Source organism: Glandiceps talaboti, chromosome 9, assembly GCF_964340395.1.
Source record: "Glandiceps talaboti chromosome 9, keGlaTala1.1, whole genome shotgun sequence".
Lineage (NCBI taxonomy): Eukaryota > Metazoa > Hemichordata > Enteropneusta > Spengelidae > Glandiceps > Glandiceps talaboti.
This window is the reverse complement of record NC_135557.1, coordinates 26612614-26635574: the sequence shown is the minus strand read 5'-3', so window position 1 is coordinate 26635574 and position 22961 is coordinate 26612614. Positions and strand designations below refer to the sequence as shown.

The following is a 22961-nucleotide window of genomic DNA, read 5'->3' as shown; positions in this document are numbered from 1 at the left end:
TAAAACATGTATTGCATTTAATTAGTCGGTGTCAGTTAGCAGCAGTACAACTTGTTAAACAGTTCAACGATTGGGATGATAGACATAAAGAGATGATGCCAATTATGTATCCAAATTCAGGTGGTGTACAGGCACCAGGTCTTATTTTATCTAAGACTTCAACAGGTGGTGTATAGGCACCAGGTCTTATTTTATCTAAGACTTCACCAGGTGTTATTTTATCCAAGACTTGATCTCAGATGGTGTATAGGCACCAGGTGTATAGACACACACACACACACACACACACACATATATATGTACTTGACAAAAAACATTGAGTACAACGATAAAAGTCTGGTTCAAATAAAAGTTACTATATCAAACTTACATTTCAATCCCTCACTGGCAGGGGTACTAATCAATGTATTCCATCCATGTAAAAATGTACTCCATCCCCGTTGCAATGTACTCCATCCCCTCACGAAAATATATTCCATTCTCGCACAAAATGGTGGCAAAGGAAAATAACGAACATTAAAGTAAATTTTTGTGATATCTACTCCGTCTGTGTTTATCTGCAAATATAAACATGCCGTTGCACTGTAGTAATATGTGGCTAAAGTAATAATAACATTTTGAATTTTGAAATATCGTTCAGTTTCACAAATATTCAACTACAACATCAGCAACGGCAGGCGATAGCTTAAAATATGGTTCCCCTGACTGGGGATCTTCCTAAGGAATAATGGAAAGCAATAATGTATCATGTATGTAGACAGTCTCTTAATGGTGAACTGCAGGACTTCATACAATAAACTTTTAATGTCAGACATACATCACACACACACACACACACACTTGAAAATGCCGACATCCTTTCCAGTAGCCAATCACAAATAAGAATGCAAGTCATTATCCAATCACACACACTCTTACACTTTTCACATCATAGAGAAAGGGACACTAATAATAATGTAATTCTCTCCAGTAGCCAATCACAAATAAGAATGTCATAGTCATTGTCCAACCACACACATTCTTACAAACCCTTCACAACATAGACAAAGTGACGCCAATAATGTGTAAACCTTATGTATTTGAAAAATATAGAACTTCATTACATTACACCATAATAATGTATCCAATTCTGTTAGTATCAAAAAATACTTTTGATTTTACACCCTTTATGCTACATAAGTTTGTTAGAATGATGTATTCTAGTCTACACACAAGTTTGGCAGTTAATATTACTGTAAATATAGCATCTGTATATTGCAATATGTCTAGATTTCACACTTGCTAAAGGTTGGTGGAAAACTAAAACAAATATTTTTGCTGAAAATCTCACAAATCTCCTTCATCAATTTTCTGTATCGATGACTTGTAGAAATCAGATCAAATTTGTCTTGCTAAAATTTTATTGATTAAACAGTTTATGATATTTTGTTTTATGAAATCCTTGCAATGTGCAGTACAGACACATCTCAACTTTTTCAAAACACATTATTGATAAAATTGAAGAGATGGATTGATTGTTATGGTAGATTGGCAAGGAAGGCACTGTAGTTTTGTAATATTTAGATATATCACAATATAAATTTACCCCAAATATATAATTTTAAATGAACACCTGACATCAGGAAGAATACAGGCCCCAGTATAAATAATGATTAACTCAGGTAGTGCAAGAACTCAATAAATGTAGATCACTTAAAAGTTGTTGAGAGTATAAAGCCAGGTCGATTTATTTTTTATTTGGTACAAGTGGTATCTATTTCTGATAGTCAGTCTTATCTCTAACAATGGCGGCCAATGCTGTAAGATACACTGTGTTAGGGTGCCCTCAATAGTCTAATCTCTAACAATGGAGGCCGATGCTGTAAGATATACTGTGTTAGGGTGCCCTCCTCAGTCTTATCTCTAACAATGGAGGCCGATACTGTAAGATACACTGTGTTAGGGTGCCCTCGTCAGTCTTATCTCTAACAATGGAGGTCGATGCTGTAAGATACACTGTGTTAGGGTGCCCTCCTCAGTCTTATCTCTAACAATGGAGGCCAGATGCGGTAAAGATACACCGTGTTAGGGTGCCCTCGTCAGTCTTATCTCTAACAATGGAGGCCGATACTGTAAGATGCACTGTGTTAGGGTGCCCTCAATAGTCTAATCTCTAACAATGGAGGCCGATGCTGTAAGATATACTGTGTTAGGGTGCCCTCATCAGTCTTATCTCTAACAATGGAGGCCAGATGCGGTAAAGATACACTGTGTTAGGGTGCCCTCATCAGTCTTATCTCTAACAATGGAGGCCGATGCTGTAAGATACACTGTGTTAGGGTGCCCTCCTCAGTCTTATCTCTAACGATGGAGGCCAGATGTGGTATTAAAGATACACCGTGTTAGGATGCCCTCGTCAGTCTTATCTCTAACAATGGAGGCCGATGCTGTAAGATACACTGTGTTAGGGTGCCCTCCTCAGTCTTATCTCTAACGATGGAGGCCAGATGTGGTATTAAAGATACACCGTGTTAGGATGCCCTCGTCAGTCTTATCTCTAACAATGGAGACCAATGCTGTAAGATACACCATGTTAGGTGCCCTCGTCAGTCTTATCTCTAACAATGGCGGCCAATGCTGTAAGATACACTGTGTTAGGTGCCCTCGTCAGTCTTATCTCTAACAATGGCGGCCAATGCTGTAAGATACACTGTGTTAGGTGCCCTCGTCAGTCTTATCTCTAACAATGGCGGCCAATGCTGTAAGATACACTGTGTTAGTCTAATCTCCAACAATGGAGTGGGCTGGTGAGGGTAGAACTATATTGAGTAATATCTGCGTTTCACAGATTAGCAGATAATTGCTATCTGTTTGGTATGCGAATAAACTTTTGCCACAGGTGCTTATGCGTGATTGGTCAATGTATGCTAACAGGTGTAACAAGTGTTACAGGTATATAAAGGGTGTTGAAAGGCCGGTGTGTTCAATCTCGGTTGCTAACACCCACAGTCGGACATTTAAAAATAAAGATAAAAATAATTATTATAACGATGATAGTAGTTCTCTTCCTTTTCAGACAGTCTTCAGGAATTCAACTGTTAATGTTGGTACCGTTTCATGATTCTTGTTTGTTTTTTTCTATATAGCCTATTTTGTTCTGACTTTAATAACTTCATCCAGAAGACTGTATTACATCCATAAACTGAATCAACTCTGAATTGCAATATTCATAAAATGTATGGGGGAGCTGAATAAATGCGGATGGTACGTGGGGACTGCAACCAATGCAAATGCAATTTGCGCATTCTTGTTGTCATTGTACATTTGAATTCGAATGCTATGAAATTTAGAATAGATGACAATGTATCTAAGATCTTGAGATTAGAGACGTACACAATATTTTTCAGCCTTGACCCCTCCCCCCCCCAACCAAACAAAACCAAACAACAACAGCAACTACAATCTCTATTCGTAACTATAATTTCATACTAAAGAACAAGAAGTTGTTAATTTTCAATGTTTCACAATGTCTGTGATAAGCTTAAACAAAAAAACAAAGACATTATGCTTGAACCGGCAATAAAACAAAATAACCTTGAATAAAAAATACAATACGCTTGAACATTAAAAAAATGTTGGAACAGTAGAAACAACAAAACAATCTGATTTGCTGACTTTTAAGTTACAATAATTCTATAAAACACATACAAGGTGTTGAAATTGAAATTCTGAATTACAAAGTGTTATAAATTCAAATGCCCAATTCATTGCTTGCTTTGATTGCTAGTGATATTACAAATCAATTTAATACATCATATACTATAGTTACAAAGTTTGTAATTATTGCATACATAAAAAAATATATATCATGGCAGGTAATCAAATCAAGGTTTCTTAATTCTGTCAAATTGCATCTTTGAAATTATAACTCAAATTGTGATCATATCTAATCAAATTATGTTAAAATCTTAGCAAAATTACATCAAAATCATAACAGAACATAAGTAATAATACACCTAGTATGTATTGTCAGATTTTATAAAAAGTCATTTTATCAGAGGAAGATTTCAAAATGATATAAAATTCTGATGAAAATCATATCAAATATGAATCATAAATACTGCAATGTAATGTTTGATCAAATAATATTTGATCAAATTAAATGGTTGGAAAAATGGACTGATGAATGATGATTAAAAAATAATCATATCAAAATCTAATCTAAATCATATCAAATCACAAACTGATCAAAATCCTAAATAATACTACAGTGTCAGATAATATCAAATCAAATCTAAACATATCTCTACAGATGGTAGAAACTAAACCAATATTCACAACCTATTAACAAGTCATTAAAAATAATGAACATTTGATTTGTTGGTCAACAAACTGACTTCCGCTCCACATACGTTACTTTAGGTTCAAGTTAGAATAAGTTGGTCAACAAACTGACTTCCACTCCACATACGTTACTTTAGGTTCAAGTTAGAATAAGTTGGTCAACAAACTGACTTCCACTCCACATACGTTACTTTAGGTTCAAGTTAGAATAAGTTGGTCAACAAACTGACTTCCACTCCACATACGTTACTTTAGGTTCAAGTTAGAATAAGTTGGTCAACAAACTGACTTCCACTCCACATACGTTACTTTAGGTTCAAGTTAGAATAAGTTGGTCAACAAACTGACTTCCACTCCACATACGTTACTTTAGGTTCAAGTTAGAATAAGTTGGTCAACAAACTGACTTCCACTCCACATACGTTACTTTAGGTTCAAGTTAGAATAAGTTGGTCAACAAACTGACTTCCGCTCCACATACGTTACTTTAGGTTCAAGTTAGAATAAGTTGGTCAACGAACTGACTTCCGCTCCACATACGTTACTTTAGGTTCAAGTTAGAATAAGTTGGCGCCTACTTGTTCTATTTTGACAAAGTGATTGTAAAATCTTTATCAAATCATAATTCTCAAATCAAAATCCAATAATTGATATCTGATCACATCGATGGCAGATGAAATGTACATCTTAGTAGGAAATAAATATTCATTAACCAAATATTCAAAATTAACTATCAAAAAATTATATATGGAATCAATTGCTATTAAATCATCTTGTCTTGTAACTTTACTTTGCAATCACATTTACATCTGCTATGAAATCACTGCAAAACCAATCAAAATATTGCACTGAGGTCTACTTTATATAAGAAGAGTAGCTATTGGATAATCAACAGGTGTGCCAACTAAATTTGCATATTAGTACATGAAGTATCATCTGCATATTGATAAATATGATTAAGAAATAGCAAACAACTACTACACCATCACATCAATCACTGTATTATGGAAAGTAGATTTTACATTATTTTCTGTAACTTGCAGCTCTGTACCTTTGGAACAAAATATTCTAAAAATATTGTTATTTAGTGGGATTGTTCATGATTTATTAGAAATATTGCCAAGAGTTAATATTCATGAATGCACCTGGTTTTATGGCTTTAATTCATATTTTCATTGGCTAATTAGCATATTATCACATGGCAGTATTTATTACAATTTTCATGTCACTTACATCTAAACTTTGTGCTAAGAATTAGTTTAAGAAGTATAGATATACCGTAAGTCAAATTGTATGTACATCCATTACTGGGATGACAAATGGGGATGGGAAGGTTGGGGGGGGGGGGGGGGGGGCTTTTGTATTGCTAAATAAACTGAAATTTCCTATCTACTTGATATTAAGTTGTTATAACTGATACTAGTATGGTGGAGCTGATAGGATGAAGGTGAACATGTATAAATAAAGACATGAACTAAAACTATTAATACTGGATATCATAATGTTGTTAAAGCTTATACAGTACCTGCATTATAGTTTATATACTTGGGTATAAATAAAAATAAGAAATGACATTATGGCAATGAAAGAATGGAAGTAGTTCTAATACTTTGATACAAATTCTTGATACTGTGATTGTAGAGACTTGACTTGTTTGTTGAAATTTAGGAATGTTGTGTGCACTCTATCAGTACACTTTTAATTATGTACTATTGGATAATTCTGGTCTTCATAGGTTTGTTGAAATTTAGGAATGTTGTGTGCACTCTATCAGTACACTTTTAATTATGTACTATTGGATAATTCTGGTCTTCATAGGTTTGTTGAAATTTAGGAATGTTGTGTGCACTCTATCAGTACACTTTTAATTATGTACTATTGGATAATTCTGGTCTTCATAGGTTTGTTGACTATGGTATGTTTTTATTAAGGCTACCCTTGTGTATGTTAACTCTTGTCTGGTTCAAGTCACAGAAAGATAATATATTATCTGCTGAACTTATATTGTTATGTAAGAATGACGGAAACTAGTCAGAATATATATTAATCTATAGCGACAAGTTTTGTTGGAATCATCCAGTCTCATTTTTTGCTATTTACTCAGTAGGCCATTCAATTCCAATATTCTGTCACTTGTGTGAACTTGAGCACTGTCTGAAAAAGTAGCGCTGCAGTGATAAGTTTCATATCAGTGATGTCATCTGTGATAAACATTGTGCTAACTTTTCATTGCAGCTTTGCCAAAGGTTGCATATTTGTGATGTCATGTGACTAACATTGTTGAATCATTTCACTGCATTGTTGCAATAATTTGCATATTAGTGACATCATCTGTGACCAGCACTGTCCTAAAATGTTCTTATCCTCATACTACTAATATAAGTACTATTTATATCAGTGCAGATCTACCAAGTAGTTAAACTCTGTCAATACCACAAACTTTATTAGCACATCAACAATGTTTTTTCCTGAAATGTTCACATTGCCACTCTTACATCATCTTTTAGAAGTTTTTTTTTGAATTCTGATGATGTAATTCCAAACTACAAAGAAATTCTCAAAAACATTTCTTGCAAAATAAAGCTTTTTTCTTTTCTTCTATGAAGCAAGTTTAAAATGGAAATTCTTTGGCACTGTGGGTGTTTTGACTTCTTTTCTTTTAAATCTGACTCTAAAAACACAAAATACTTTCATGAAACTGTACAAAATCTGAAAACTTTGATGTTTAGCTGCAATTGCCTTCAAAAATATATATCCAATAGCTAAAAAAAATACTATATGTATGAACAGCACACGTCTTGTTGCACTGTAAAACTGCTATGACAAATAGCAGTCCTAATACAATATACAATGACATAGGCAGATATGGTATATATACACTTATATAAACTGTGTCAGATTGCGTTTCCTGGCATGGCATTACCTTTTGTAACAATGAGTTGGAATTGCTAATATCTTTCAGCTCCTGTGACAGTGGCATCCATCCAGATATGTATGGTGTCAGCTGACAGCATACTTGCAAATACATTCTCTCAAATGTTATTATTCATAACTAGAACTGTTCTCATCTTTCAGCCCGTGACTATGACAGCCATCAAAATACACACTGCTTCAGCTGAGAGTGCCAGGAGCAAATATGTGATATCATGTTTTGAACTAAAACTGTTCATATCCTTCAGCTCCTGTGACAATGACATCCATCCAGATACGCATGGCTTCAGCTGTTGGTGCCACGAGAAAATATGTTCTCTCAAATGTTTTCACACAGAATGTCATTTCAGGATTTGGACTTTTGTGTGGTCGTAAGTGATCGAAATAAACTTCTTGAATTGCTTGGAAATACATACCACCACGTGGTTTATTTTCGTTTTTATCGTTGGCGTAATACAGGAAGGATCGCTTCTGGCGATCAAAAATGAACCACCGTTTTTTCCATGTCTTGATACGTCCACCCATTTTGGTCATGTAACCCCGACAACTGGTTTTTGTTAGAATAACATCTCGACACATTTCAACGTTATGTCCTGCTGACTCTATGTGTTGCCGTAGATCCAAGTTGACACTTCGGTTTGGCAGATAACGTGTCAATGGGCGTGACTGTAAAATATCATAAATGTAATGTCATTGAGAGTACATATATCTAAGTACACTGGTGGTCAGTGTGCCTCTAGAGTCCAATGATGACTGAATTTTTAATAATAATAATAATAAGTTTGATAATAAATAACGATGAGATTGAAAGTAAATTTTTGAAATCAAGGCAATGTAAAAGCTGTAACTGTCACTTATCAGTAAAGCCAGCAAACGTACAGTTTGACAAAGTCTGTCAACCTGAACAAGCAAAATGTAACTGATAAGTAATTAGAATCCTTAGTCATGGTACAAGTAATGATAAGTAACTAGAATCCTTAGTCATGGTACAAGTAACTGATAAGTAACTAGAATCCTTAGTCATGGTACAAGTAATGATAAGTAATTAGAATCCTTAGTCATGGTACAAGTAACTGATAAGTAACTAGAATCCTTAGTCATGGTACAATTACATGTACTAGAACTAATAATTACTATGTTTTATTGACCTCATAAATGTAGGATATAACTGGGTTTGGAGATTATCAGACTTTGCTGAGATATAGCACTGATGGGAAACCTATCAAAATGTACTTTGTTCTGTTCTTAATCTGTTTAAAAGTACTTTATCTAAAACTTACTTGTTTCTTTTCATTCTGTCTTTCTCTCTCTCTAAGTTTTATTTCTTCTGCAATAATTTGTTCCCTTCTAGTAGTTTCTTCCATCAGTCTTTTTTCTAAATCTTCCCTCTTTTGTCTTTCTTCTTCTAACTGTTTATTTTCAACCTCTTTTTGTTTCTCCTGTTGGGGAAATATTCATCAATCATTATAACAATAATTACAGGTAGTTTGTTTCCACAGCTTGATACTACCAATTAAAGAGAGTTTAAAGTTTCAGTTAAGCGGCATGATGTTGTTTTACTTTTTGTTACGAATTACACAAACAAAATGAGTTGTATGAGTTGACACTTTGTATCATTGAGTACAACTCTATGAATTGACACTTTGTATCATTGAGTACAACTGTATAAGTTGACACTTTGTATCATTGAGTACAACTGTATGAGTTGACACTTTGTATCATTGAGTACAACTCTATAAGTTGACACTTTGTATCATTGAGTACAAGTCTATGAGTTGACACTTTGTATCATTGAGTACAAGTCTATGAGTTGACACTTTGTATCATTGAGTACAACTCTATGAGTTGACACTTTGTATCATTGAGTACAAGTCTATGAGTTGACACTTTGTATCATTGAGTACAAGTCTATGAGTTGACACTTTGTATCATTGAGTACAACTCTATGAGTTGACACTTTGTATCATTGAGTACAACTCTATGAGTTGACACTTTGTATCATTGAGTTCAAGTCTATGAGTTGACACTTTGTATCATTGAGTACAACTCTATGAATTGACACTTTGTATCATTGAGTACAACTCTATAAGTTGACACTTTGTATCATTGAGTACAACTCTATAAGTTGACACTTTGTATCATTGAGTACAACTCTATAAGTTGACACTTTGTATCATTGAGTACAAGTCTATGAGTTGACACTTTGTATCATTGAGTACAACTCTATGAGTTGACACTTTGTATCATTGAGTACAACTCTATAAGTTGACACTTTGTATCATTGAGTACAACTCTATAAGTTGACACTTTGTATCATTGAGTACAAGTCTATGAGTTGACACTTTGTATCATTGAGTACAACTCTATGAGTTGACACTTTGTATCATTGAGTACAAGTCTATGAGTTGACACTTTGTATCATTGAGTACAACTCTATGAGTTGACACTTTGTATCACTGAGTACAACTCTATGAGTTGACACTTTGTATCATTGAGTACAACTGTATAAGTTGACACTTTGTATCATTGAGTACAACTCTATAAGTTGACACTTTGTATCATTGAGTACAACTCTATGAATTGACACTTTGTATCATTGAGTACAACTCTATGAATTGACACTTTGTATCATTGAGTACAACTCTATGAGTTGACACTTTGTATCATTGAGTTCAAGTCTATGAGTTGACACTTTGTATCATTGAGTACAAGTCTATGAGTTGACACTTTGTATCATTGAGTACAAGTCTATGAATTGACACTTTGTATCATTGAGTACAAGTCCATGAATTGACACTTTGTATCATTGAGTACAAGTCTATGAGTTGACACTTTGTATCATTGAGTACAACTGTATGAGTTGACACTTTGTATCATTGAGTACATGTCCATGAATTGACACTTTGTATCATTGAGTAAAACTCTATGAGTTGACACTTTGTATCATTGAGTACAACTGTATGAATTGACACTTTGTATCATTGAGTACATGTCCATGAATTGACACTTTGTATCATTGAGTACAAGTCTATGAGTTGACACTTTGTATCATTGAGTACAACTGTATAAGTTGACACTTTGTATCATTGAGTACATGTCCATGAATTGACACTTTGTATCATTGAGTACAACTCTATGAATTGACACTTTGTATCATTGAGTACAACTCTATGAATTGACACTTTGTATCATTGAGTACAAGTCTATGAGTTGACACTTTGTATCATTGAGTACAACTGTATGAGTTGACACTTTGTATCATTGAGTACAAGTCTATAAGTTGACACTTTGTATCATTGAGTACAAGTCTATGAGTTGACACTTTGTATCATTGAGTACAACTGTATAAGTTGACACTTTGTATCATTGAGTACAAGTCTATGAGTTGACACTTTGTATCATTGAGTACAACTCTATGAGTTGACTTCCAAAACTATTGACCTAAGTGGACCTTGTAACTTCCAATACGAGTGACCTAAGAGGACCTTGTAACTTCCAATACGAGTGACCTAAGGGGACCTTGTAACTTCCAATACGAGTGACCTATGTGGACCTTGTAACTCCCAATATGAGTCACCTAAGGGGCCTTGTAACTTCCATGACAAGAAGTGACCTAAAGAAACAAGAAGTGACAACGTTCAAAGTATTCTCCGACTGTATGAAGAAAAAATATGAGGGAAGAATCATAATTAATGAAAAATGTGGAAGACTGGTGGTAACTTTGAACATTTTGTCTCATATTTCCAGTACTGCAGAATAAATGACAGATGCATGTCATCATGATGAAGAACAACCTGGGTATAAATACCATATATTTTGTTTGAAGACATTCTTGGCTGTGGTACAATGCCATTTGTTTGAAACTTTGAAACTACACTTATCAGAAACTTTTCAGTTACAGACACAAGTCCAAAATTAACAAAGCATACATTTATTTGGTAACATGAGATGAACCACAAAATAACCAAATACCTGTTCTAGTATAATTGTTAACTTCTCTGCTTGAGCTGCTTCCAACAATTTCTCTATTTCTGCTAACTTACGTCTTTCTAGATCTTCATTGCTGTCAAATCAAAACAAAAAAACATTTCATTCAAGTTTGATCTCTCTATACCATTTTTCGTCACTGTGTTTTTAAAATTTACCAGCGTTCCTGTTTCATTTTACCAGTGTTCCAACATGATAGATTCTATGGTAAGCACTGTCACTTGTAGTTCCTTCCATATTCTTCTATTACTTGGGTTCCCCAACCTTAGCAAAAAACACTGTGTTGGGTATTGAGATTATATATCAACTATTAGACTTTATCACTAGTACCATATTAATTTTGCACTGTTGCTAGGATATCTTTTAAAATGTAATTAATTTTGCTAATTTTTCATTAACGCTGTCAAAAAATTTTTTTGACTCATTCTTTGCTACAGTAAATCATCACTGCTCTGAGTATTTTGTTATGTACTCTCGTTACTATGGTAACTTTGAATTGATATTTTGTTTATGTAAGATAACTTGGTGTTTTACCTATATCTGTCAGTCTTTGTCCATAAAGTATTTATTGTTGCTAAAGTAAGTTTTGTTGTTGCCATGGTAAGAAACATTACCCACACAATTACCTACATGTACCTCTCTCTAGCTAGTGGACTGATCGACAGTTTCACTACTAATGGAAACATTACCCACACGGTTACCTACCTTTCTCTAGCTAGTGGACTGATTGGCAGTTTACTTGGACTTGGTGGCAGTACAGATAAATCTTCATCATTGGCAACTCTGATTAACTTTGGACTGGCATGAAATCTAGCTGGAGATTCTAACAATCCTTCTATACTCTCAAAGCTAGACACACTGCCAGCATCACTGACACTACCGGCTTCTGATTTAGTAGTTGATGAACTCGATGAAGTAGAAGGCATGGTGGCGCTACGCTTCTTTTCCCACTGAGCTTTCACTTCATCAGCTGCTTTCTGTTTTAGTTCTAGAAGACGTCGTTTCTGTTCTTCTATCACCATGTCACCTGAAATTTTTGAGATCTCCATTATACAAAGTCTCAACACACAAATTCATGTTACACGTACAGCTGTAGTTTCCATACAAGTACAACGACATTCCCTTCACGTTACAGGTACAGCTGTAGTTTTCATACAAGTACAACGACATTCCCTTGACGTTACAGGTACAGCTGTAGTTTTCATACATTCCCTTGACATACAGTCACAAATTGAGGTTACATTAACCTTTCCTAAGTCTTACAAATCAAAAGGGACAACTTCTAGCCTGATTGTTCTACACAGTGGCATTCATGCCTATATCATCACTTTTGCAGAGCTACAATATATCACATTCCAACTATCACAAAAACAAAAGATTGTAAAGTTTGGCCACTAGGCTGTGCTATTTGGTGACAGATTTTTGACTGAAATTGAAGACCATCTGTTACATTCACTTTACAACAAAAGTCAAAGGCATTCTGAAATCTAATATTTGGCAATGATAGGATTTGCAATGTCTTGTAAGACAGTGTTTGTTCTCACATACCTGTTTGTTCTAAGTGTAGTTTTCGATTCCTTTCTATATCACTCCATGTTGTTGAAGCTTTCCTAGGTAGACTGGATTCATCACTGCTACCCTTCTCTCTCTTTAAAGACGATGATTTACATGATGATGTTGAGTTCTTTCTTTCTTTCAGATATTCATCACTTAGACAAACCGTATGATGAAGTTTTAACCTTCGTTCTTCTATTTCCCTTATCTTGTCCTAACAATGTACAAAGATATAAATGATATTAAACTAATTAACTAATCTATATACATGACAACATCATATAATTTATATACATGACAACAAAACATCATATAATCTATACACATGACAACATCATATAATCTATACACATGACAACATCATATAATCTATACACATGACAACATCATATAATCTATACACATGGCAACATCATATAATCTATACACATGACAACATCATATAATCTATACACATGACAAAATCATATAATCTATACACATTACAACATCATATAATCTATACACATGACAACATCATATAATCTATACACATGACAACATCATATAATCTATACACATGACAACATCATATAATCTATACACATGGCAACATCATATAATCTATACACATGACAACATCATATAATCTATACACATGACAACATCATATAATCTATACACATGGCAACATCATATAATCTATACACATGACAACATCATATAATCTATACACATGACAACATCATATAATCTATACACATGACAACATCATATAATCTATACACATGACAACATCATATAATCTATACACATGACAACATCATATAATCTATATACATGACAACATCATATAATCTATACACATGGCAACGTCATATAATCTATACACATGACAACATCATATAATCTATACACATGGCAACATCATATAATCTATACACATGACAACATCATATAATCTATACACATGGCAACGTCATATAATCTATACACATGACAACATCATATAATCTATACACATTACAACATCATATAATCTATACACATGACAACATCATATAATCTATACACATGACAACATCATATAATCTATACACATGACAACATCATATAATCTATATACATGACAACATCATATAATCTATACACATGACAACATCATATAATCTATACACATGACAACATCATATAATCTATACACATGACAACATCATATAATCTATACACATGACAACATCATATAATCTATACACATGACAACATCATATAATCTATACACATGACAACATCATATAATCTATATACATGACAACATCATATAATCTATACACATGACAACATCATATAATCTACACACATGACAACATCATATAATCTATACACATGGCAACATCATATAATCTATACACATGACAACATCATATCTCCAATGACTAAGATAGTTGAGTTTAAAGTGTGAAAACTACAGACATGAATCTCGTGACACTCATTAAACTTGCTTTTGGTAAACTTAGCAAAAACATGAGACTTGTAGACTCACATTTGGTAAATGTAGGAGAGAGCAAAAAATACTCACAGGAAACACAGCAAACAGTACATAGTGATTTAATACATGGGTAAAACAGTCCTCTAAGATGTAGAGTTCTACAGAAGTTTAAGCTAGAGAGATTAAGAGTCAGTCTCTATCCTAGTCAACATTACATTTTAGAGAACAGTTTTACCTACATTGTTCTACACCTCTTTTAATACAGTCCTACCAACATTTATTCATAGTACATATATAAGGATAGATATAAATAAAACATTACAGTTTTACCTACATTGTTCTACACCTCTTTTAATACAGTCCTACCAACATTTATTCATAGTACATATATAAGGATTAGATATAAATAAAACATTACAGTTTTACCTACATTGTTCTACACCTCTTTTAATACAGTCCTACCAACATTTATTCATAGTACATATATAAGGATTAGATATAAATAAAACATTACATTTTAGAGAACAGTTTTACCTACATTGTTCTACACCTCTTTTAATACATTCCGACCAACATTTATTCATAGTACATATATAAGGATTAGATATAAATAAAACATTACAGTTTTACCTACATTGTTCTACACCTCTTTTAATACAGTCCTACCAACATTTATTCATAGTACATATATAAGGATTAGATATATTAAAAATAAAACATTACATTTTAGAGAACAGTTTTACCTACATTGTTCTACACCTCTTTTAATACAGTCCGACCAACATTTATTCATAGTACATATATAAGGATTAGATATAAATAAAACATTACATTTTAGAGAACAGTTTTACCTACATTGTTCTACACCTCTTTTAATACAGTCCGACCAACATTTATTCATAGTACATATATAAGGATAGATATAAATAAAACATTAATTTACCTTGTTAAAAGTCTCATCATTTTCATAACTCCATTCCATACCCCTGGCTTTCACAACTAACACATCATACTCATTTTCTATTTTTTCCAAATTGTCCTTTTCCTGTCAACAAAATTATCAGTTTTAGAACTCTAGCAGTTATATACACATATACATGTACACATAGTTCCTGAGGTGAGGACTGAGTGTGTGTGTGTGTGTGTGTGTGTGTGTGTGTGTGTGTGTGTGTGTGTGTGTGTGTGTCTGTGTGTGTATGTGTGCATGTGTGTGTATGTGTGTCTGTGTGTGTCTGTGTACATGTGTATGTGTGTATGCATGTGTGTGTTCGTGTTCACATGCATGTGTGTGCACTATTTACTTGAACTAAGAATTGTACATTGTTTGAGTTTCTACATCTTATAAAACCTTTGTTCCTTTGTTTTCCCGTTTTCTTTCTTTTCAGAGAAAGAAATGCTACTGCAAGTCATAATCCCAAGAAAGGTTGTACATGTATATAAAGCAATATTAAACAAAATCAAAAGTATGATTTATCTTCAGCCATACCTTAATATACAATTCATCTACTTTTTGTCTCCTTGATTCAATTTCTGCCTTCTTCTCTTTTGCTTCAATGATGACATCACTCAACTGTCCTTCCAAATCGCTTACATTATCCTTCAAGACAAACAGAAGATGAAAGTACTTATGAGTAAACTTTGGCACTATGCCAGAAATTATTGGTAATATGCCAAGAGTTACTAAACACTGTCAATTTGCCAAATACATATATTAAAATGACGGCAGCTATTTTGAATTACAAATTTAGTTTGTTTCTAGGTTCCAAACAACAAGACTTAGTTTAGTTTGTGTAATCATTAGGTAACATTTCACAAAAATTGTTATCTTTCAGTTATTGCTTGTATTTTCCCAAGCCACTGATAACAGAATTATGCATTTAGCATTTTAAAATAAACATTTTTAAAACAATTGATATATTGAATTGGATGCTTTAATTAATTCATATTTGTGAGCTTTAAATTACATAATGTCTTTATAAACCTTTAGCTTGCAATGATTTGCCAAAAAAAAAAGAGTGCACACACACAGAGCTAGTAATAGTTGGATCTATAAGCATGCAAGAGAGACTACAGTGACGCTCCTAAAGATAGAGCTAGTTGAACTTCATGCAGAACCACACAAGATTTAAATAAAAATTAATAAAAGTGAAGCAGCTGATTGCGATGATAGTGGTCACCCATCACCATAATACCATGCCTACATCTAAAAGTAACTTTAAGGAGATTTTCAATATTAACAAATTCATTTTAACCTGGAAAACCAAGATATGGCAAAACTTATCATACAGTAACAGACTATATAAAGTACCCAAATAACACACAGATTATAGTTTCTGACTTGCAATCATTCATATTATCAATGAGTCCATAATCTCTGCAAGATGCTATAGTAATTATTACACTTGACTTTATCTAACCAGAACATAGCATACTACAGAATGTAGTTCATACTAAGTGTATCCAACCAGAATATAGCATATTATGTTGAACATACCTGACTGTAGTCTATATACTTATGTATGCCATGTGCTACATGCTACAATCAGGTAGGGTCAACATAATGTTATATTTTGGTTTGATACACTTGGTAAGAAGTACATACTGTAGTGAGCTAAGTTTGGGTTTCAATAAAGTAGGGTGTATTAATTATAATAGTATTTTGATTTGATTCAAATATCTTTGGAATTCCATTGCCAGGGACTTAATTTCATTGCCAGGGACTTAGTTCCATTGCCAGGGACTTAATTTCATTGCCAGGGACTTAATTTCATTACCAGGGACTTAATTCCATTGCCAGGGACTTAATTCCATTGCCAGGGACATAATTTCATTGTACTTTATGACTTCTATTTTTAGTGGAGTGTTTCCTTTAATTGTTCACTGAACACAGCACCAATCTCTTTTTGCACACTTCTTGATTTTCTAACTTGTATATAGGTAAACTACCATATGTCAATATTGTACACACAGTGACATGTATTCACACAGATCATAATTTAATTTATTTTAGCCAATTTTAAAATACACACAGCTATTTCAATAAATGACTGTGACTTTAAGAAGGCAATACAGTGTATGTCATTGTGTGTGTGTCTGTCTGTGTGTGTGCCTGTTTGTGTGAAGTTCAAATCTGAAAAGAAATATAAATGGTGCATATACACATTACAATTGTACAGATACAGAAAAAGCACAATGAACATTGACAAAAACATAGACCATAATCTACTGTAGTTGGTGGTAATTCTGTCAAAGACTCATTCTCATTAGCTGAATTACAAGTCTACTTGTTGTTGATGGTATTATGTACTGACTTGATGTCCATATGTAAACAATACAAATACACTATCCCCATCACCAACCACCCTAATATGTAATCATTTATCAACAAATTACAAATGGATGTAGAGTTTTGATCACTGGGCAATCCTAACTTTTTCAGGAAGGCCATCATATACATGTATAAGTAATAATCAAAATAAGAACACATGTCACCAGTACAAACCACAAGTTAGTCATGAAACGACTAGAGAGTAAACATAAACGTCCAATCATGTCTATGTCTTACTTAGAACTATAGATAATCACAATTATGACACTGTCATAACACTCTACTCAGTTTGCTGTTTGTTAGCTGACATCTTTTTCAAATTGACTACAGTTGGAAAGGCTACATGCTAGTCTTGTAATTAAACCAGTGTGATTTTACACTTGATATGGATGCTATAGATGATTGTGGCAAATACTAAATAGGGAAAATACTTTAGTTGGATATTAAGAGTTGTAGTATAAAGTGACGATAAGCTGAGACACCACAAAGAAATACCACCAACTACAATATCTTACAGACTACTACAAACACAGAGCAACTTTAATAAAGAAAGTGAAATAAATAAATGTTATTTATCCAAAATTTAGACAGATTGAAGGAGAACTATATGAGAGACATGTACTGAATTGTATACTGCTACCTTCTTTGTTTTATTATAAGTACTTTTTCCATGCTCTCCATCGCCAACATTTGTCTGCTAAAAACATTGATGGTAAGGAGAAAAGGTAACTGTTAACAATCTACACTTGGTATCTAAGATCACAGACTGTTATCGTTCACACTGTTTACTGCAATACTGGGGATGACAGATCACAGACTGTTATCGTTCACACTGTTTACTGCAATACTGGGGATGACAGATCACAGACTGCTATCATTCACACTGTTTACTGCAATACTGGGGATGACAGATCACAGACTGCTATCATTCACACTGTTTATTGCAATACTGGGGATGACAGATCACAGACTGCTATCATTCACACTGTTTACTGCAATACTGGGGATGAATGATCACAGACTGTTATCATTCACACTGTTTACTGCAATACTGGGGATGACAGATCACAGACTGTTATCATTCACACTGTTTATTGCAATACTGGGGATGACAGATCACAGACTGCTATCATTCACACTGTTTACTGCAATACTGGGGATGAATGATCACAGACTGTTATCATTCACACTGTTTACTGCAATACTGGGGATGACAGATCACAGATTGCTATCATTCACACTGTTTATTGCAATACTGGGGATGACAGATCACAGACTGCTATCATTCACACTGTTTATTACAATACTGGGGATGAATGATCACAGACTGTTATCATTCACACTGTTTACTGCAATACTGGGGATGACAGATCACAGACTGCTATCATTCACACTGTTTATTGCAATACTGGGGATGAATGATCACAGACTGTTATCATTCACACTGTTTACTGCAATACTGGGGATGACAGATCACAGACTGCTATCATTCACACTGTTTATTGCAATACTAGGAATGAATGATCACAGACTGCAATCATTCACACTGTTTATTACAATACTGGGGATGCGATGAGACTGTATTATTATATGGAGGGGGGAGAGGACTTCACACCCTCTACCAATCTGATAAAAAGCCGATGTAGATGTCGGCTAATTGTTCACTGCTATTTTACCTTCGTTATTTTGCCTAAATTGACCTTTGTGGTACATGTTTACGTTTTTATCCTGATCGCCTCCTCTACATCTATACTCAATGGGGCAAGAAAATCAACTAGAGCAAAAGTGATGCCGGTGCAATTAACTGCATTTATGCAGTCATTCAAAGCACAATTGAAACTTTCACTGCTTGAGGTACTCTTTCTGCAATTGTGCCACAGAGGGCGCTCTTCACTTATGCCAAATCATAATGTTGATACAATAGCATTGAAAAAATTGAATCTCAAAAGAGTAAAAGTTAGCAACAGTGGAAAAAATACTCACCACACGACTTTGTAATTGTTTTTGTTTCTCTTGTTCTTCTCGACTTAACTCCAATTCAATAATTTCTTGCTCTTCCTCCATCCTGGCCTCAGTTTCTAAATAATGAAACTCCAAATCTTCAAATGTCTTCCTCTCAATTTCTATCATTTCAGATTTCTGTTTCAGTTTTGTTTCCATTTCTTCTTTTTCATTGCTATTACATGATTCTAATAATATCTTAAGTTCTTCATATTCTTGTTCCAGAGTTTGTATTGTTTGTCTGGCATCATCCAAGGCTTGTCGTTCCTGCTTCGTTAAAAAACAACAATATTCACTTGTAGCAAAATGTTTGTAAAAGACAACAAGAGTAAGCACATGAAAGTCTCTCTCTCTCTCTCTCTCTCTCTCTCTCTCTCTCTCTCTCTGTCTCTGTCTCTCTCTCTCTCTCTCTCTCTCTCTCTCTCTCTCTCTCTCTCTCTCTCTCTCTCTCTCTCTCTCTCTCTCCCTCCCTCCCTCCCCCCCTCCCTCCCTCCCTCCCCCCCCTTCCTCCCTCCCTCCCTCCCTCCCTCCCTCCCTCCCTCTCTCTCTCTCTCTCTCTCTCTCTCTCTCTCTCTCTCTCTCTCTCTCTCTCTCTCTCTCTCTCTCTCTCTCTCTCTCTCTCTCTCTCTCTCTCTCTCTCTCTCTCTCTCTCTCTCTCTCTCTCTCTCTCTCTCTCTCTCTCTCTCTCTCTCTCTCTCTCTCTCTCTCTCTCTCTCTCTCTCTCTCTCTCTCTCTCTCTTTCTGTTTCACTGTAAACAAAATGTATCTCCATCTGTCTGTGTTGGTCTCCTTGTCTTTCTCTCTTTCCAGTTTTAAAAGCAATGTTAATTTGACCTCAGTAAAGACCACATAAAGATAAGTACTCACCCTATCTCTTTCATATAAAGCACTTTGACTGAGTTGTTTTTTCACCTGCATGACAGTCTGCATCTGTTCTGTATCTTCCTGTAGTTGATCCATTTCAGATTTATGTTCACCTTCTAACAGAGCCTGCTCTATCTCAATCTGCCAAGTCAAAGTTAACATCTGGTTATTAGTATTTGATTCAGTAACACTTGCAAGTTTCAATAGCTTTTTGGTGAAAATTCACATTATAAAAATTCACGTTCAAATAACAATGCAAAGCTGCATCAACTGTTAACACAGGCAGGGGTAAAGAATCATTTATGTATATATATACAATATCGTTCATATTTCATTGACAAAACAACAGAGTTGTTCAAATTTCATTTATAAAACAACAAAGCTTAGCTATAAATATGATCTACCTCTCGTAGGACTTCCTCTGTATCAGCATCTAACTCTTCTAGCTGTAGTTCTAAAGCTTCAATTCTACCAACACAGTGTTCACGTTGACTTTGAAGTCTTTCCATATCATTGGTTATCTCCTACAAATTTAAAACATAATATTACATTACATAACTTTGTAAGGGGCACAAACTGCATTGATATGGTTGTTTTTTTGTTGTTTTTTGGGGGGGAGGCATAACTTTTGGTGTAGATTGAAAAATTGTCTTGTACATTAATCACTGAAGCACATTTTAACCATCACTTGCTAAAGGCAGAACTCAAACCAGGTATTAACCCTTACAACACTATGTCTATATACAAAAAAAAATGTATGCAGACAGTCCCTTCCAGGTTCCTAGGCCACATCTGCATATCTGCAGACAAGTTTACTCATTTGCATAAGCCAAATATTCACCTCTTCCCCTCATATCTGGGTAAATTAATTTGTTAATTAATATTCATTTGACAATATATATGTAATAGGTGGCTAGGGAAAAAACTAGGATTGATTGCATGTTTTATTATTCCTTTCAAGTTACAGTTGATAGTCACAGAGTAAGTAAGATCCTCCTCTGTAGTTGAAAAAAGCCCTTGGCCTAGGGAGTCTTCTGCATACAATTCTATGGCATCTTATTGGTTAAAATACAATATTGATTAATTTTATAAACATTCATCCAACTGCATCAATACAATCCACTGTAATTATAACACAACTAGAAATTACAACTTTTTTGTATAAATTTGCAGTTTATAATATTTCATATTTATTATTATCAAATATCTTTATGTAAAGTAAAACATAAATGGCATATGATACATTTTTAGTAATGACAAACTATTCATTGATATAATTTTTGAGTTTGATATACATTTTAAATTGACATCAACCATCAAAAGACAAATATAAGTGAAATTTTCAAGGTCGACGAAAGTATTAACTTAGTAATTTGTAAAATGCCAAATGTAACATAGATTAAAGGACCTTTTCTCTTGTTTATAATACTCAAAACACTTAAGACTGTCCAACTAGCTAAATGTATTACCCATAAAAACTGGCTTCTCTGATGATGTTTTGACATAACTTACATGTAAATTCAGTGTTGGTTTACTGGCCTCCTCCTGTAGTTGTTCAACTCTCTGTGGTTTCCTAACCCTTGGTGGTTTAGGTGGTGGTGTATTTTTACCACAGTAATCATCCTCAGCCTGTATTCGTAGTGGAGATGCTGGTGGCTTCCCTGTCAATCCTGGGGAAAGCTGTCCAAGTTTTGTATAATCCCCAACAGGTGATCTTTCTGTGACCTCTGAACTTGACGTTTCTTGTTCATCATCCTCATTTTTTCCATCTTGTTGTTCTTGCTCATATTCAGCACAGATATTCAGAATTTCTTCCAATCTCTGTCTTTCTAGAGTTGCCATTTGTTGTTCTCTTTTCCTCTCAGCAATCATTTGTTCATGTTTAACACAGAGTTCCTTCTGTAAGTCATCATCAAAATCGTCTGGGTCAACATGTACAGTTCTTCTGTACTCCAATTTTGTGGCATCTTCCATTGTTATGGGTGCTCTGTTCTGATTGCTTGTATCAAAATCATTGGAATGGACACTTGATATTGTTGCGACAGAACTTGTCGATGATTTATCAGAATCCGACTGATCTATTCTGGGATGACCTCTCTGCGTTGGTGACGTACAAGGACTTTTCTTACCAGTATATAAACTACTCTGACCTAATTTTATCCGGCTTGGTGATGTTGGTTTTTTATATTCTCCTAATGCTGGCAACCCATTATGTGTTAACTTCGGACTAAGACACAATGAATTTGGTGATTGTGGTGTCGATGGTACTTCCTCAAAACGTGCCCTAATAGCACTCACTGGAGGTCGGAAATCATTTGTCACATTAGATGGATCAGCATCGTCCACCAAGACAGTTTCTTTGATGACATCAGGTGTGCCATAAATGGGTGACATCGGTGAGTTTGGAGGACTTGATATCATTTGAATATCATCATTGAAATGTACACTTTTTAAGATCTGATCAAGATCATCTTCAATTTTTTCCAGTGGACTTCTTACCTCCGG

The 22961-nt window shown here is 34.3% G+C and overlaps 1 protein-coding gene across 6 annotated transcripts in view; it reads right to left on the bottom strand.

Moving 5' to 3' along the window:
- Nucleotides 1-1075: 1075 nt before the first annotated feature.
- Nucleotides 1076-22961, bottom strand: part of LOC144440288 (pleckstrin homology-like domain family B member 1) — a 72980-nt gene continuing 51094 nt past the window's right edge. For 4 of the 6 annotated variants that reach the window (XM_078129638.1, XM_078129643.1, XM_078129639.1 and 1 more), the window contains 12 exons: nt 21969-22961; nt 20861-20980; nt 20460-20597; nt 19575-19859; nt 18232-18288; nt 15750-15860; nt 15207-15308; nt 12790-13009; nt 11947-12268; nt 11227-11317; nt 8535-8693; nt 1076-7920 (listed from right to left, as the gene is read on the bottom strand). The exon at nt 21969-22961 is cut by the window's right edge and continues 56 nt beyond it. In XM_078129638.1, coding sequence (XP_077985764.1) covers nt 7480-7920; nt 8535-8693; nt 11227-11317; nt 11947-12268; nt 12790-13009; nt 15207-15308; nt 15750-15860; nt 18232-18288; nt 19575-19859; nt 20460-20597; nt 20861-20980; nt 21969-22961 — 3039 coding nt within the window. In that variant the 3' untranslated portion in view covers nt 1076-7479. The remainder of the gene's footprint in view (nt 7921-8534; nt 8694-11226; nt 11318-11946; nt 12269-12789; nt 13010-15206; nt 15309-15749; nt 15861-18231; nt 18289-19574; nt 19860-20459; nt 20598-20860; nt 20981-21968) is intronic. The other 2 variants (XM_078129641.1, XM_078129642.1) reach the window with 2 other exon arrangements.